This window comes from Phodopus roborovskii, unplaced genomic scaffold, assembly GCF_943737965.1.
Source record: "Phodopus roborovskii unplaced genomic scaffold, PHOROB, whole genome shotgun sequence".
In the NCBI taxonomy this organism is placed as follows: domain Eukaryota; kingdom Metazoa; phylum Chordata; class Mammalia; order Rodentia; family Cricetidae; genus Phodopus; species Phodopus roborovskii.
This window is the reverse complement of record NW_026126567.1, coordinates 12,766,093-12,781,565: the sequence shown is the minus strand read 5'-3', so window position 1 is coordinate 12,781,565 and position 15,473 is coordinate 12,766,093. Positions and strand designations below refer to the sequence as shown.

General features: G+C 47.2%; 1 protein-coding gene across 2 annotated transcripts in view; it reads right to left on the bottom strand.

The window, feature by feature from the left end:
- Nucleotides 1-15,183, bottom strand: part of Fbxo32 (F-box protein 32) — a 33,011-nt gene extending 17,828 nt beyond the window's left edge. The window contains exons 1-4 of one of the 2 annotated variants that reach the window (XM_051202483.1): nt 14,995-15,183; nt 8,774-8,886; nt 7,859-7,908; nt 6,884-6,976 (exon numbers count right to left, since the gene is read on the bottom strand). In XM_051202483.1, the coding sequence (XP_051058440.1) occupies nt 6,884-6,976; nt 7,859-7,908; nt 8,774-8,886; nt 14,995-15,110 (372 nt within the window). In that variant the 5' untranslated portion in view covers nt 15,111-15,183. The remainder of the gene's footprint in view (nt 1-6,883; nt 6,977-7,858; nt 7,909-8,773; nt 8,887-14,994) is intronic. The other variant, XM_051202482.1, reaches the window with a different exon arrangement.
- Between the last annotated feature and the right edge of the window lie 290 nt (nt 15,184-15,473).

Genomic DNA, 15,473 nt, shown 5'->3' with positions numbered 1-15,473 from the left:
CTGGAAGGCGGTGTCATTTGTAAAAGCCTTCAGTTATATTAGGCAGCACCTCTGCCTGCACCGGGCACTGTGTATTTCTAAGATCCTTATTTATTCAATGGATCACAAACCTGGAGAGTTCTGCCCTGACTTTGAGCTTGAACACTGGCAGGTTGTGCGAGGGAAAAAAAATCTCAGTCACATTAATTATCCGCAGGCATGTCAAGATTGGGTAAATATTATTTGCAAGTGAAACAGCTCTTGAATTAAGAGAGTTAAAATAACGACCGAGGCCAAGTTTATATGAATTAATTGTATCCTCAGCCAAGGGAAACTTGTCTCTCCGTCTTTCATCTACCCAGTTACTCTGGAACTTACAAAGGGTCCCTGACTTGTACAGGCCTGAGCAGCCTTGTCTTCCTCCCCAACTCTTCCAGTGTGGCCTCGTCTACCCCAGAGTGCCCCCCCCCAATGATTCGACGAGGCTGAGTTTCAGCCCATCATCATCCCTCTTCGCTCCTGCCCCCTCCTGTCTCCAGCTCTGTGCATACACAATTTGTTCCCGCAAACCTACCCGCCTCTCCATCTGGCCAAATCCTGGCCAACCAGGTTCTGCCTTTTTTCAAGAAGCCATACATATCCTTAGGGCTGGAGAGGGGGCTCAGAAGTTAAGAGCACTGGCTGCTCTTCCAGAGGACCCAGGTGCAACTCCCAGCACACACATGGCAGCTCACAACTGTCTGTAACTCCAGTTCCAAGGGATCTGACACCTTCACACCAAAGCATATAAAATAAAAGTGTAACAGCAGTATCTTCGTGAGTGTCCTTCTTGGATGGGCATTAGATTGGTACTTAAAACTCAGTTCACCTGTCCACTCTGTAGTAAGTTCTGAGTCAGGCTAGACTCCAAGGTGGACTTCAATAAAAATATATACACTTCTAAGACCTGTGTTAGTATGTGTTTACATTCTTAGTCCTCACACACATACAAAAAGCGTGTTTCCGACTCAGTAGTTTCTAAGGTGGGACGGGCAAAGTCAGTTAGAGCAATACGAAAACAGCAATTTAAATGATCTCTGAGAGCTATTTCAAGATAGGGCCATGCACTGCAGTTGTGACTTGCTGCTGGTGCCCTTCCCTCTGTTTCAGACACCACTAGTTTTAAGCCCCTGACGGCTGAGGCCACCCTCCATCTCAGGAAGGCCACCAAGTGTGTGATGCATCAAATTAATCCAAGGTTACTGTGGCTATGGAACCTGCACCAAGAGCCAGGCTATTATGTGCATCACAACCCACCGGGGCTTGGCATCGGCATGCCCTAATTTCAGTCCTGGGTTTAAATTTGACTCAGTGGGTCACATTTGGTCTTTGGCTTGCCAAACCACCCGTCGACTTAAACTAAAACATGTTTTTGGAAAAAGCTTTTTAGGGGTTGCAGGAATGCAACAACTTGTAGAACTATCTATGCAGACTTAGGGTGGTCGTGTGGTAAAAAATAAGAATGTGCCTTGAGGTTGTGGCATTTTTTGCTGCAAAGGGACACAGAGAGGGAGGCTCCCTGCCCCACTCGCACGGGGGGGGGGGGGACAGTTTACCCCAATCAGGAAGTCAGTATTCAAGTTCTGCATGGACTTCCTGGGTTGATAATTGCAGTTATAGCTGCCAGGCGGCTGGTCCAATTTTAATCCCACAGAAGAACCGAGAATGATGGTCAAATTATCTTGGCATCATGGTCTTCTCCTGTGAATACGTGTCCATGTTCATGCGGATAGTTATGCGAAGGCAGAGGGCAGCGTGATAGTGCATTAGGAACAGATTCCTGCTGCACACAAGACTGAAGCCCTGAGTTCAGTCTCTGGAACCCACCACGGAAGGAGAGACCGATGCCCGAAAGCTGTCCTGTGACCTTCGCACATGCATTGCAGTGGGTGCAGGCCTGCACTCACAATGCACACGGTACATATATCACACAGATGTGCATGCGTGCGCGCGCGCGCACACACACACACACACACACACACATGCATATGTGCACACCACACACAAAGCAAAGGAGATCCCACTCCGCACTTCATATGAGCATATGGTGGACGGCACCACGTACAGAAACACAGAACACAGGACCAAGTTTGGATCCCCTGGGTCTCTGCTTGGCTAGGCAACCTTGTGCAAATCACTCAATTCCCTTTCTCATCTTCAAAATGAGTTTATCACATCTGTCCACTGAACAGCCTGACTGTTTTCATAGAGGAAGTTTATGTACAGGGTTATGATCAATAGCCGGTAACTGACGTAATATCCAAAGCTGTCACAAATCGTGACTTATTAAAAGAATGCTTTCCCAACCTTCTCCATTCCTTGACATTTTTCTTCCCCGTGGACCCCTCCTGCCTACAAGATAATGTCACACAAAGAAGCCCCGAAATCAAAGACTTAAGTCTGCCTCCTTGTTCGGCCACAGCTAGCCACACCACTAACACTCACCCACTTCTGTGGCACGAGAGACGCCCACGTTATCTCATTTGCCGTTAGCTACATCTCTGAGACAGTGGGGTGTCTCTAAGCACCCTTTCCATTTTACCGGGGCAATGACAGAAGTGTGCCCAGGGTCATGTGACAACTGTGCCTGGCAACAGCCTCACTCGACCCCGCATGCTGACGCACACAATGACGGCCTTCTCTGGTCTCCCCGAGTTCTACTGCGCCTCAAGCTCTGTTCAAATCCCACTTATCCCGTCCTGGAAGTCTTCGCTGGATAAGCTGCTCACAATGCCACCTCCTCTACACGCCAGTGCCTAGCGTCAGGCACTTTGGTGACATAGCTCAGGTAACTACAGTACATATTTCCCAAGTCACCAACATGCCTCACAAATCACAGATTAGATGGAACAGTAGAGGTCAGAAAAATGTAGAGGACAGTAAATGTTTCATGTTTTCAGGCTACAAGAACTGTCACTTAACTCTGAATCTGATTTCCACTGAGCACAGAAAGCTATAGACAGTGTGCATAGTTGGGCTTCAGTAAAGCTACGTGGACACTGATATCTGGGTTGTGCATAATTCTAATGCCTTCTTATCATGCTTCTTTAAGTTTAAAAAAATATTTGGAAAATATACGAATCACTCTTGGCTTGTGGTGTTTGCAAATACAAGGCAGAGACCAGACAGAGCCGAGGAGCTTGCCTTATTCTACTACAGACCTTAAGGCGGTGTCATGTCTATTTATTGTCTATCACTCTCACATACTTACCTCATACAAATATGAAAACACACATACACACATACACGTGAATACAGATTTTTTTCTTTCAACGCTGGGGCTGGAACCCAGGGTTTTGCCCATATTAGGCATCCTTAGGCCCCTTTTTATTGGTGCTAGAGAGTTAACTTAACTCCATTCTATCCCAATAATGCAGTCCCCACCCCACACGTTTGAATAATAGACTGTCTTAGAGATAGTTTCATTTTATCATATATAAAAAAAATCTTGTTTAAAAATATTTACTTTACTTTTGTGTATACGTAATGTGTGTGCGCACACATGTCACAGCAAATGTATGGACGGCACAGGACAACTTTTCTCTCCTTCCATCTTACTTTGAGGCAGGAACTCTCTCATTATTCCTTTAAAAAAAGTTTTTAAAAATATTTATCGTGGTGTGTATGGTGGTGTGTGTGTGTGTGTGTGTGTGTGTGGTTGTGGGGTGTGTATATGTAGTGTGTGTGGGATGGGGTCTGTGTCCAGGATGTGGGGGTGTGTGGTATGTGGTGTGTGTGGTGGTGTGTACGCGGTGTATGTGTATGTATTATGTGTGTACGTGTGTGTGTGTGTATTCACATGGTGTATGCTACCATACTGTCATCATATAGAGATCAAAAGACAATGGTAGAGTCAGTCTCTCCTTCCATCATGTGGGTCCAGGGGACAGAATTCCAGTTGCTATGCTTGTGTGGCAAGTGTCCTTCCTGTTGAGTCACTGCCCTGACCCCTAATAATGCGGCCTTCTTAAGTGACTCACTGAGGAATGGGGCTGTTTAGGCAAATGCTGGAGTTTACCATCACTGAGCCTCACTGCAGAGAAAGCCTTTAGAGAATGCTCAGTCATTCTCAGAGCCTCAGAGGTCTCCCTGCAAACAGGAAATCTTCAATTGCATCTCATGTGCAGACCCAGACTCCCCATCGTAATCCCTCAAGAAAGATGGCCGCACGTATGTAAACCACTGAAACTCACACAGCATTTCCCACACCCGCTGTCTTCGTTTCCACACTGCGTTTCCCCATTCCCACAGAGATACCCCAATTCCAGGGCGATTCCCGCAGCTCCACAGTTTAGAGGCTCAAAGCAACTGATTTATGGAAGCTATCAGAGCTAATAGGGTGTAGACTTCAAGCTGGAAAGTGGGAGGGGCTCCCCTTTCCCCATCATGCATTCAGATGGCCCACAGTACATACTTGCAGAAGTCATAACCCAGAATTTGATGCTGTGTATCTTGTTTAAAAGTTCATTATACAAAATATAACATTTGGGCCCTAAAGAAATCCCTGAATTAGTGTGAAGAATCTAATAAAACTCGCTGAGATATCCTTAGCAGAGATTTTAAAAAACCGCAATACACAACCTGCAATTAATTAACTCAGAAGTTCTTGGGGCAGATGGAAGATACCCACTGGCTTCTTAAGGACTAAGTGTAACCAGTGCTGAGATATGCTGTATTCTCTGGCCTTGGTGTCCTGGCAGTCAGCTGCTATTCCTAGCTACCAACCTCCAACCCCCTTTATGGGGACTCAGCAGTAATTTTGGTAAGGAAGCAACCATTAATTAATTAATATTAATAATCAATTAATCACATTAATTATAATTCATCACACATAATTATCCAATTTAAAATGTTATATAATTGATAATTAATATTAGTAACATTAATAATCACTATTAATTAGTATTAAATCCTAGTGGCTGAGTCTGAACAGCTGACTCTCATCTGCAGAGTTCACCCATGTGTAAAAACATGACCATGTTTGCACAACGTCCCTTTGAAACCAGGGACACCCCTCTTACGGGAGAGGAAACCAAGCGGGGTTTCACTTCGGGACACTAATGTCAAGTCCCTGCTAACAAAGAATCCAAGGCAGCAGACACCAGCATGAGCTCCAAGTCTGCATTTTGTTCCTTCCACAGTCCCATGACCTCAGATAAGTCAGTCACCGGGCCGTACTGTTTGTTTACATGGAAATAATTTATGCACCAACACTGAAAGATTAAAGGTGAAGATAGGTGTGGCTGTGTTAAAATCTGCCCCCCCCCTCAGCTTTATTTCTTTTGAAAAGAACAGTAGGTGGGAAGGAGCAGCCATCTAAAACCAGATCGTTCTGATGATCGATTTGTAACAGGTAATCAGATCTGAGTGTCTCCTCTAACACAGACGGTGGAAACTATTCATATTCTTAGCCACAGAAGTTTCCAGATCTCCCTGGGACTGACTCCAACTAGCCAGACTAGTCTGTAGGCATTGTGAGGACTATGTGCCCTCTCTAAACCAGCAGAGTCATGCAGGACGACAGGGACACTTTACCCAAGAAGGGCTCTTATTTTTATCCCTCTGAAGAAGGGCTCAGCCAGAGAGAACAGAACTGCTCATGCGTCATGGGCTCAGCCCAGGTCTTCAACCTGCTGCTTGAAGGCCTGGCAACAGCCCAGGCCTTTCTGCACAGCCAGCCTGCACCTCCCCAGATGACAGGTGAATGAAGCAGGCCTCAAGGGGACTTGCATGTCATCACCTTGGCTGAGCTTCTACGGTCATCTGACCGTATGATGGGCACCGAGAAGCTGGACAACCCAGAAAAAGAAAACAAACGCTTAACCAAGTAACACCCGGAAATTCCCTCCAACTTCAGAGTCCTGAACCCAAACAGCTGCTTCTTCCCAAGGGTGAACGATCAACAAAAAATGTACCACAAAGTGTGCATGTGTGTACGTGTGTGTGTGTGTGTGTAAAATCATTACACAGGGTGCACCATCAACAAAAAATGTATCACAAAGTGTGCATGTGTGTACGTGTGTGTGTGTGTGTGCATGTGTGTGTGTGCGTGTGTAAAACCATCACCAGACTCAACAGCTTCAAAGTCAGGTTACACTCACAGGTGCTATTTTCGTCATTATTAATACTTTGCTAATATTCATTAATTTCTTTTCAAAATAGAGTTTCAAATAGAAAGCTACAGACCCCAGTGTCAGCCTTAGGTAGATGGAGACCGAGTATGGGGTGGGAGGCGTGGGAAGGTCACACTGAGGAGCCCATCTATTTTGTGGCCTAAGTGAGTCAGCTGAGGCAGGAGATCGAGAACAATCCGGTTTCCAAACAAGCTTAATGTGGGCTTATTTCCTGAGAAACGTCTTTGCTGTTGTTGCTTCCTGCTCCGTGCTCCCATTTAGACAGGGGAAGTGTGGGAGGGCCAGGAGTGAGTGTCCACTTGTGGTGACTGACTTACAGATTTACTGAGGAATTGCCTGTCTGGGGGTGGGGTCCGTCTCAGACACAACAACACGTCCAGACCCTCAAGTGCTGGGGATGGGGGAAGCAATGTTGGACAGAGTTGGTTTTTGCTTGCCCTGAACCTGCAGGGTCATGAAAGTCTCTCTCTCCCTCTCCCTGTCATCCAAAACTAGGACAACACGAATTTTGTTTTGTTTTGGGTTTTTCAAGACAGGGTTTCTCTGTGTAGCCCTGGCTGTCCTGGAGCTCACTCTGTAGACCAGGCAGGTCTTGAACTCAAGAGATCCGCCTGCCTCTGCCTCCTGCATGCTGGGACTAAAGGTGTGCGCCAACACCGATGCCAACCAGTCAGTCAACATGGATGTTAACAATCCAAGAGTCTGGCTTAGCTTGGGCTTTTGAGACTCACCCTGACTACATAGTTGAATCTTCTGGAGTCCAGGATGGCGGTCGAGAAGTCCAGTCTGTTGAAAGCTTCTCCCAAAGTGCAGTAGCCATGGCGCTGCATGTGAGTGAGACAGGTACACGTTAGTCCCACCATGTTCGGACTATTCCCCAGTACAGTCCACAGGGACTCCACTGAACATCTGTCTGTCCGTCTTAGAGGACTGGGCTTCGCCTTCCTCTCTGCATCCGAATCCAAGGAGACACAGGTGGGTGGAGCAGCCCACATCCTCTTTGGCTGGAGACTAACCTGTGGACTATCCATTTTCATGACTAGTAGCACTCCAGCTCCCTGACACACCAGTCTTGGAGTGCTGGTGAACAGTGCATCACTGGCAATGAGTATATGCTATTTGGTATTGACAGTTTTTGTTACACACGCATGGGAAGAGTTCACTCAGTTCTCCCTGATTCCACGGTGGCATCACCCTGCACCCACGGGTGATGCTTTGCTTTGTGGAGGGGGAGGGGGAGACAAGTTCTAAACTTTTGAGTATGGACACACAGAGAATCGGGAATACAGATTTCTGGCATGTCATCTCATTCTGCACTAAATTCCTAGGTGATTTTGGTTTGCCCCCGATGCCATAGAGAAATGGGGTGTTTTCCAAGCACCCCAAAAGAAACAGGAATGCTGTCACTCTATCATATTGCCTCACATTCCAGTGAGCAAATGTCCTGTCTCATCGAGTGCCACAGAAGATGGCTAGTACAAGGACCTGAGCCCACCTACAGGCCCTGAAAACACGGGCTGGATTTAATGGTTAGTTCTCTCAAAACTAACCCCTAAGTAAGGCAAAGCCTGAAGATAGCACCTCCCCTCACTCTGACAGACAGCTGACCATTCCCCAAGACCTAAAGGACTATTTATGCCCAATGCTCTCCTAGGCAGGTACAGCATTATCAAGCTTGGTGCTTTAGTGAGTAGATACGTGCTCACCTCTTTAGTACTTCCTTTGTGAACGTAGATCCATTTTTCTTGATGGAAATCTACAGAGGCCGAAAATGAAGAAGAAACACATTGACAAAAAAGAAACACATTTAACAAAAAAGACTTCACCAGCAGTCTAACAGGATGAAAACACTCAATTTTAATAGCTCCTTATATCCTACACTTAAGTATCTAGACCATGCGAGCAAGATTTATGCAAGAGGGGCATACCCATTTTCTTCTCCCATCTTTTTTCTTGTTTTCATTTTGAGACAGAGTCTACGCATCCTACATTGGCCTCAAACCCTCCTTTCTACCTTCCACGAGCCATGATGCCCAGTCCATTTGGTACTAAGGGTGAATCTGGGCCTTCGTGCCTGTGAGGGAAGCACTGAGCTACATCCTCGGCCTCACAACCTTATTTCCAAAACCTCAAAACACAGCTGAAAATCAAAGTACTTCGGGAATGGGTTCATCTGGTGCACCCTGAGCTGTAACTATGGCACCTATGTCGAATGCAAAGGACAAGCAGGGACACACTCCGCTGGCAAGGACTTTGGAACAGTAAAGAATATGCTAATTTTGCTTGTGAAAGGCATAGCTGAGTTTGTGGATGCAAAGTTCCCAGAAACCCCAGTGAGTGATGCAGAAGACAGAGGCAGTGCTCAATAGGAGAGGTCTAATTTGTTTTCAAGAACCCATAAGAATCTTCCAATAGCCTTTTCTTTCGGCACAGGGTCTCACATAGCCACAGGCTGGCTTTGGATGTGATACATACAGCCAGGATGACCTTCCAGGGTCACTATGCCTAACTATAGAGTATCAAGGGTCTGAGCCCAGGACTGACTCTATGCATCCTAGGCTCTACCAACTGAGCTGGGTCCCCAGACACCCTTCCTCTTATATTCAAAACAAACGGCTTACACTGAGTTTTGGTTTTGCTGTTCAGGATGTCTTTCTTTCTCTTCTTGGCAGCAACATCATAGTTCAGGCTGTTGAAAAGGTTCTCTTTATTGTATGCCTCCTTGCTGCAGTAACTGTAAGGGAAGAGAAAAGGGACGTGACAGCTATACTTTCACAAACAACTCACTGGATTATAAAACACACCAACACATATGCTACCCAGACACAACAAAACAGTAAAAACACCTAGCAGAGGTTCTCAGCCTTCTAGATGTAGTCATCCTTCAACATCCTCATGGTATGGCGACCCCGCCCATAAAATTATTTCGTTGCTACTCTATAACTGTAATGTCTATAACTTTCATGATCTGTGACCCCCTGTGAAAGGGCCATTTGACCCCTAAGGGGTTGCGGCCCACAGGCTGGGAGCTGCTGCCATGCGGTCACAAGCACAGACTTCTTTCTTTCAGTGAAAATATCATCACCTCCATGTGGCAGGCAGGGACAGGGGCATGCATTTCTTCTGACTTCCCCAACAGCGCCTTCCATTATAATTTGACACAGAGCACTATACTCTGTAAGAGTGACACAGCCCGTTACAGTATCACTTTAAACAAAAGGGCTGAACAAGGGAGGGAGATGTCTGCTATGGCTCTGCCACACAATGCCTGCATTTTTGCAAGATGCAGAGCATCTATTCCAAGCTGCTGTGACTTCTTCCTTCCCTTTGCATCATCCTCCCTCCTTCCTGTTATCCTCCTTTCCATCTTCTCCAATCCTCAACCCTTCTATCTTTTTGAGACAGGGTCTCACTCTGTAGATCAGGCTGGTCTCAAACTCATAGAGATCCACCTGCCTCTGCCTCCCCAGTGCTGGAATTATATAGGTGTGTGCCGTCATGCCCAATACCTTTCTCAATTCTTTTAAAGACAAGATTGAATTACTATGTAGCCCAGGCTGGCCTTGAATTACTATGTAGCACAGGCTTGTTTTGATCATACTGTTCCTTTGCCTTAGCCTCCAGAGTACTGGGTGTACAGAATGCTGGGATTGTGGACATTGTGCTAGCACACTCTGCCCTTTTATAAACAGTTTTATTGAGCTATAAATCACATATTATATAAGTCACCCACTTTAACATATGACCAAGCTGCTTTAGCTAGCATGTTCCTGTCGTGCCTTTAAAACGTGATCACAATAACAAGAATCTGACTTAAAAACTCCCAGCAGATATTTTACACACGATGCTACTTGTTTAATAATAGCACACCTCAGGCTGAAAGGTCAAAGTGCTAGGTCCTAATAGAAACCAGGAAAATGCATAATTCATCAACTCATAGGGGCTGAAATGACATCAATACGCTTATACAGGTCCTAGGTCACCGAAGGGTGGGCTGGTCCAGCTTTGGCCAGGTGTCTACTTCCTTCAGCGGGCTGCGCTATCATGGGAATATGGCTGATAGTCTCACAATTTAAAGAAAAAATGATGGGGAAGAAATACTAAAATTTAACCTTTTTTTTTTTTTTTTGATTTTGGTTTTTTGAGACAGGGTTTCTCTGTGTAGCCCTAGCTATCTTAGAACTCACTGTGTAGATCAGGCTGACCTCGAACTCAGAGATCTGCCTGCTTCTGCCTCCTGAGTGCTGGAATTAAAGGCGTGCGCCACCACCACCTGGCTCCCTGCCTCTTTCAACACCCAAGAGGAAGGCAGGATTTATAAGAACAACCTGTACGAAACAGGTGTGTGGGTGTGTCCTCTAATATATTAAGAGTATTTCAATTTGACTTTCTCTGCAGAATTTAAGATATTGATTTATATCTCTTTTGGGGGGAGATGAATATAAGCATATATGTTCTCCTCTATTTCCGGCTTCCTGTAAATGACAGAAGAGACAAGAAAGCTGGAAACTGGTTCAGTATTCTTTCATTGCAATCAGTGTCTCAGTAAGTAGGACTTGCCTTAGTATCTTACTAAAATGCTGACACTACCAGCAAGATACCCTGTGCTGCTTTCAAACTACAGGGACAAACCTGACAGGCCACCCAGTCAAGCGTTTGTTGTGTTCCCTAACATCTTTCGCCTCCTCTTTTTCATTCACGGAAACAGGATATTTTTAGGCTTCAGATTGTGTGTTGCAGAAATGACCGCTCTCAGAGCCACTTGTCTGAGTGAGCCAAGGGTGAATGTTTTGGGTCAGGCGTTGTCCAGTTCCAGAGTGTGTGTTAGTCCGCTTGCATGAGGGCTACAGAGTCACTGGAGGGGTGATGTTCTAGTCGGCAGGAAAAAAAAGGGCAGAACAAAGAACAGAACTCTGAGTCTCAGAAGCGAACTTAAAGAATTTCAATCAAAGCCGAGGAAGAGGAAAAGACAGAAAGTCACTTGAGTGGTCCGTGATGTCCCAAAGCTTCAGAAAACAAAGCTAAGACATTCTGTGGGCAAAAATGCCACGGGAAGGCTTATTTTTTACAGAGACACACAGCCCTACAAGCTAAGTGAAAAGTCCACACCTTGAGAACAACAAAACAAAGCTATCTTAAGTCACACACAGAAGGGTCTGCAGCAGCTTTCCTTATTAGGCACAGGTAGTGACCACTCTCCAATTTTTCACCGTGCACAACTCATCTTACACTTTTCTAATGGAAAGTGTTTGAGGGAATTTAAGCATTTGTTTTCTTCACAGCGGCTATAAGCTGGAGTGACTCATTTCAAAAGCCAGTTCAAGAAAAATTTCACAGCACTGATGATGCTCTCTTGACGCAGAGTATAGAAAAGTTTTAACTACAGGGAAACTCTACCCGGCTCATGCGTATTAGGGCTTGAGTTCTGGAGGCTGGGCTTGGGAACAAGGCTGTGAAGTTTGTGTTGTCTGCTTCTGTTTTCTCTTAAGCAATAATCTACTCAGTGGCTATTTTGAGACTTCAGTTATGTCTGTTTCCAGGAAATGCAAAATCACAACTCAGATGTTTAACAAGAAAAACGATCACCGTTAACAAATTATAGCATATATATAAATATATTTAAACTAAGCAAAATCATCTCAAGGAGGCCGCATTACCAAATGCAGCAGTAGTCAGTGAACTGTTATTTTGTAACTACTTCTTACTAATCTTGATGTTTATAGGCAAAGCCTTCCTCCACCCGGCACCCACATTACCATCAAACATAGAAAATACTGTAAGGCAACTGCAAAAAAGGTGGAATGATCTCAAAATAAGACCATTTCAGCAGCAGATAAAGGAAGGCATGGGAAACATGAGCTTTATTTATTTCATTTGTAACTAAGAAAAACATTTACTAAAACCATGTCCTGACCCAAAGTATTTCTATAGCCCTGATTATGGCCAGTGAGATTTTGATGTTTATTCGCTCCAAGTCATATCCAGGTTGCCAAGCTTCAAAGGACTCCTCCCTGGATTGCTTTGGAGAAACAGGCTAGTGCACAACACTTCTTACAAATCTGCCTTACAGAGTACGTGCTTATAAAAATATCTCTACGATTATTTTTATTCAATGCATAAAGACCAACTTCCTCCTTCCTGGGCCAGCCTTAGCAACACACAGTATGTATCACTGGAACGGGCTTTTAACTGCAGAGGTCCAGGCTTGGAGAAGAGAGTTGAGATTACTCATCCTGGGGTTGGGGTGGGGCAGGGGTGATTGGGGAGGAGGCAATGTGGGCAGGGGTGATTGGGGAGGAGGCAGTGTGGGCCATCTCAACCACCACTTCCTTGAGGCATTCTTGGATCACCCCAGCTCAATACCACTGTTACTTCCTTGAAATTCTAATCAGCCTTACTTGCTCCTTTAGCTTACAGTTCCAACTTTTTAAGGGACCAGCTTTAAGTTTATCTAAAGTCTGTGATCTCAGGAGACATCTGGTGGCTTTGAGGCTGTAACATTTGGCTGTGGGAGGGCAGGGCCCTGGACCACAGGGACAATGGCCAGTGGAGTGTAGAACTGGTAAACTGTGCAGGCAAGCCAGGGTTCCCACTAAACAATAACCCCCAAAGGACACCTTTATTCTTCATCGTGCTGGGCAACTCCCAGGATGGGCCATGGAATTAGAGAAGCAACCTGTACCTTGGTAGGTGGTTCAGTTTACACTCACTAATCTTCTCTCATAAAGGACCCGCCTGCCTTTTGTTTTCTGAGAACAAGTGAGGGCATTCAAGCTCACCTGTACAGCCAGGCACGGAGCCCAAACCTTACATCACAAGAAACCAAGCGTGGGGGGGGGGGGCGGGCAGTGGGATATTTGAGATCAGAAGCCCAGACCTCAGGAGGCCACTGCTTTTAAGAAGCTGGCAGACTCTATGAGCGAAGGAAGGAGGGGATTGTTTACAGTTGCTGGGGGGAAAAATACCCTGCAAACAGCCAGCTGCTCTGAGAGGTGGATGACCAAATCAACCATGACTCAGCAGAGGACTGCAGGTGGTCATTGCTGGTCCCTGCTGAGACAATGCTGACTGGGTGTGTGTGTGTGACAGCTTCAGTTCACAGGTGTGATAAACAAGCAAAGGAAGGGGGTCAGGAAGGGCTACTGTCCCAGCCTCCAGCCTCCTGAAACTTTCAAGTTTAACTCATCTTCAGGTCTTTTGTAATAGGGAGAGTGGGGCGTCACTATTCTAGTCTATCTCATGGATCAAGAACGGAGTGGGCATCCACACGAACTGTGGTCTCTCCGCTTGAGATCTGGGCCTGCTCAACACAGTGGACTGTTATCCTGTTTTACTGAGGCAAGCAGCTGGCTGGACCCCTGGGGCATCTCCATGGGATGAAGCTGAGCTTTTCCTACAGAAACAAGGGCTGGGAAATTAGATTCTGGCTCCTAAGGAGGGTGGCTCCAAGGAGGAGACTTCTCACTTAGTTGAGGAAGATGTACTAGGTATAATTGTTAACTCCATTCTCTGGAAAACCCGGGAGGTGACAACAGCTGGTAATTTTTCTGTGAATAAGATTTCTTTTGTGTATTCTAAATTCCTCTGGGACTGCCTCAAAGGACCTAACACAAAGGTTAATTAATAGATTCCTTTCTCCTGAAAGGCCCGAGTTCAATGGTTTGGGTCACCCCATTAAGACACAAAGGGAATTCAAGCATTACAAATATCAAACAGGAGGCCTTGGAGGTCAAGCTGCCCATATAACCACAGTTTCTTGATAACTGCCAAACCTTTATTCAAACAGCCTTTGGCAAACCTCTCTCCGTGGGACCTGGCCCACTCACTGAACTCTGCAGAAGTCAGTTTTAACGCGTGGGGGTGTCAATCAAAGGGCAGTGGAAGGGGAAGGCACCGGAGGGTGACCTCAACTGCACCAGCCCCTTCCGAACACCCTTTTATCATGTCCCTCAAGTGTCTCAGGCAGCTGGCTGCCCAGGTTGGGAACTGACTCTCGACCTCATAATGTATGAGTGGGCACTTGTTACTACCCCAGATATTCCACCAGATGACGGAGCTCAGGTGAGACTTTAAGCCTGGGTGGTCTCTCTGCAGCTGGCAGGCACCACTAGGAACGGGAGTGTGCTCATTGTGTAAAGGCTGACGGGAAAGGGCCAGGGAGGAAACAGGTGCAAGTGTCTGGCCCTTCCTGAAGCAGAGCGCTGTGCGTGCGGGTTTCATCCCCTGCCTCCCTGCAGCCCCTCAGCCTGACCACTGCCACCCACACTCTGTCCCAGGGTCCATGCCCCTGCCAGTCACTCTTTCTCTCGGCCCACTCAGCCGTCGACCGTGCGTGGGATGAGCCTTCGTGCACCCAGGGCAGGGCCCACGACTAGCCCATCATCCGGCTCGTGACTACCGTGACAACCAAGCTTGTTCTCCTCGGGTCCTGTCACAGGACAGTGAAAGGCACAGAGCCAACTTGCTAGCGCCCACTTAAAGCAGTAACCGTGCAATTCCCGGGTCTAAAGGCAGGGCTCCCTGAGTTGTACGCTTGAGTCCCAAGTGTACAGGGACATGGTTCCCTGTTGCCAGACTGAGGGATCCCGGGTTCTGTATGGAACCTCTTTCTCTGGGAGACACTGACCATAATCAGTAAGAGACACCAAATTACCCATCTTTTGTGATCCGGCGACCTTTGCTGAAAAACCGGCACCTCACTCCTTAGCCGAGGCCCCCTCTTTATTCTGGCCCAGCCCTACTTGTCTTCCTTCCTCTGCTCCTTCGGTGCGCGCCCCGCCACCCCCGCCCCAGACCAGCTAAGGTCTGTTTTGTGGGGCTGGAAGTTGGAGAACGTCCTCACCTGCTGAGGTCGCTCACGAAACTGCCGCTTTTCTCATCCAGGAAGCGCTTCCAGCCGTCGGCAGTCTTCACCCAGCTCTGTCCCGGGGACCGCCAGTCCTGCCCAAGGAACGGCATGGCACCGAGCACGGACGCGACCGACAGACAGGACGGACTGACAGCTGGGGACCGGCCTTACTGATCCCAGGGATGCGCGACGCTGGAAAGATGCTGCGGGGGAACGCAGGCGGAGACCAGGAGTGTGGGGAACAGAGATAGAGGGCTGCGCGTCTGGGATGGGCGCGGGGGTCCCCGCACTCGCAGATGGCGCAGGCGCCGGGGAGGGTCTCTGGTGGCGTCGCACTCCGGGAATGCTGCGCGGCTGCCGGGGCACAGTATTTATGCCGGGCCTCTGCCCCGGCTCTTTGTTGCCGGAAGAGCCGCCTGCTCTTAGCCCGGCCCCCGGGGCCCTGAGGCCACGTGGCTTTGTTTATGGGTTCG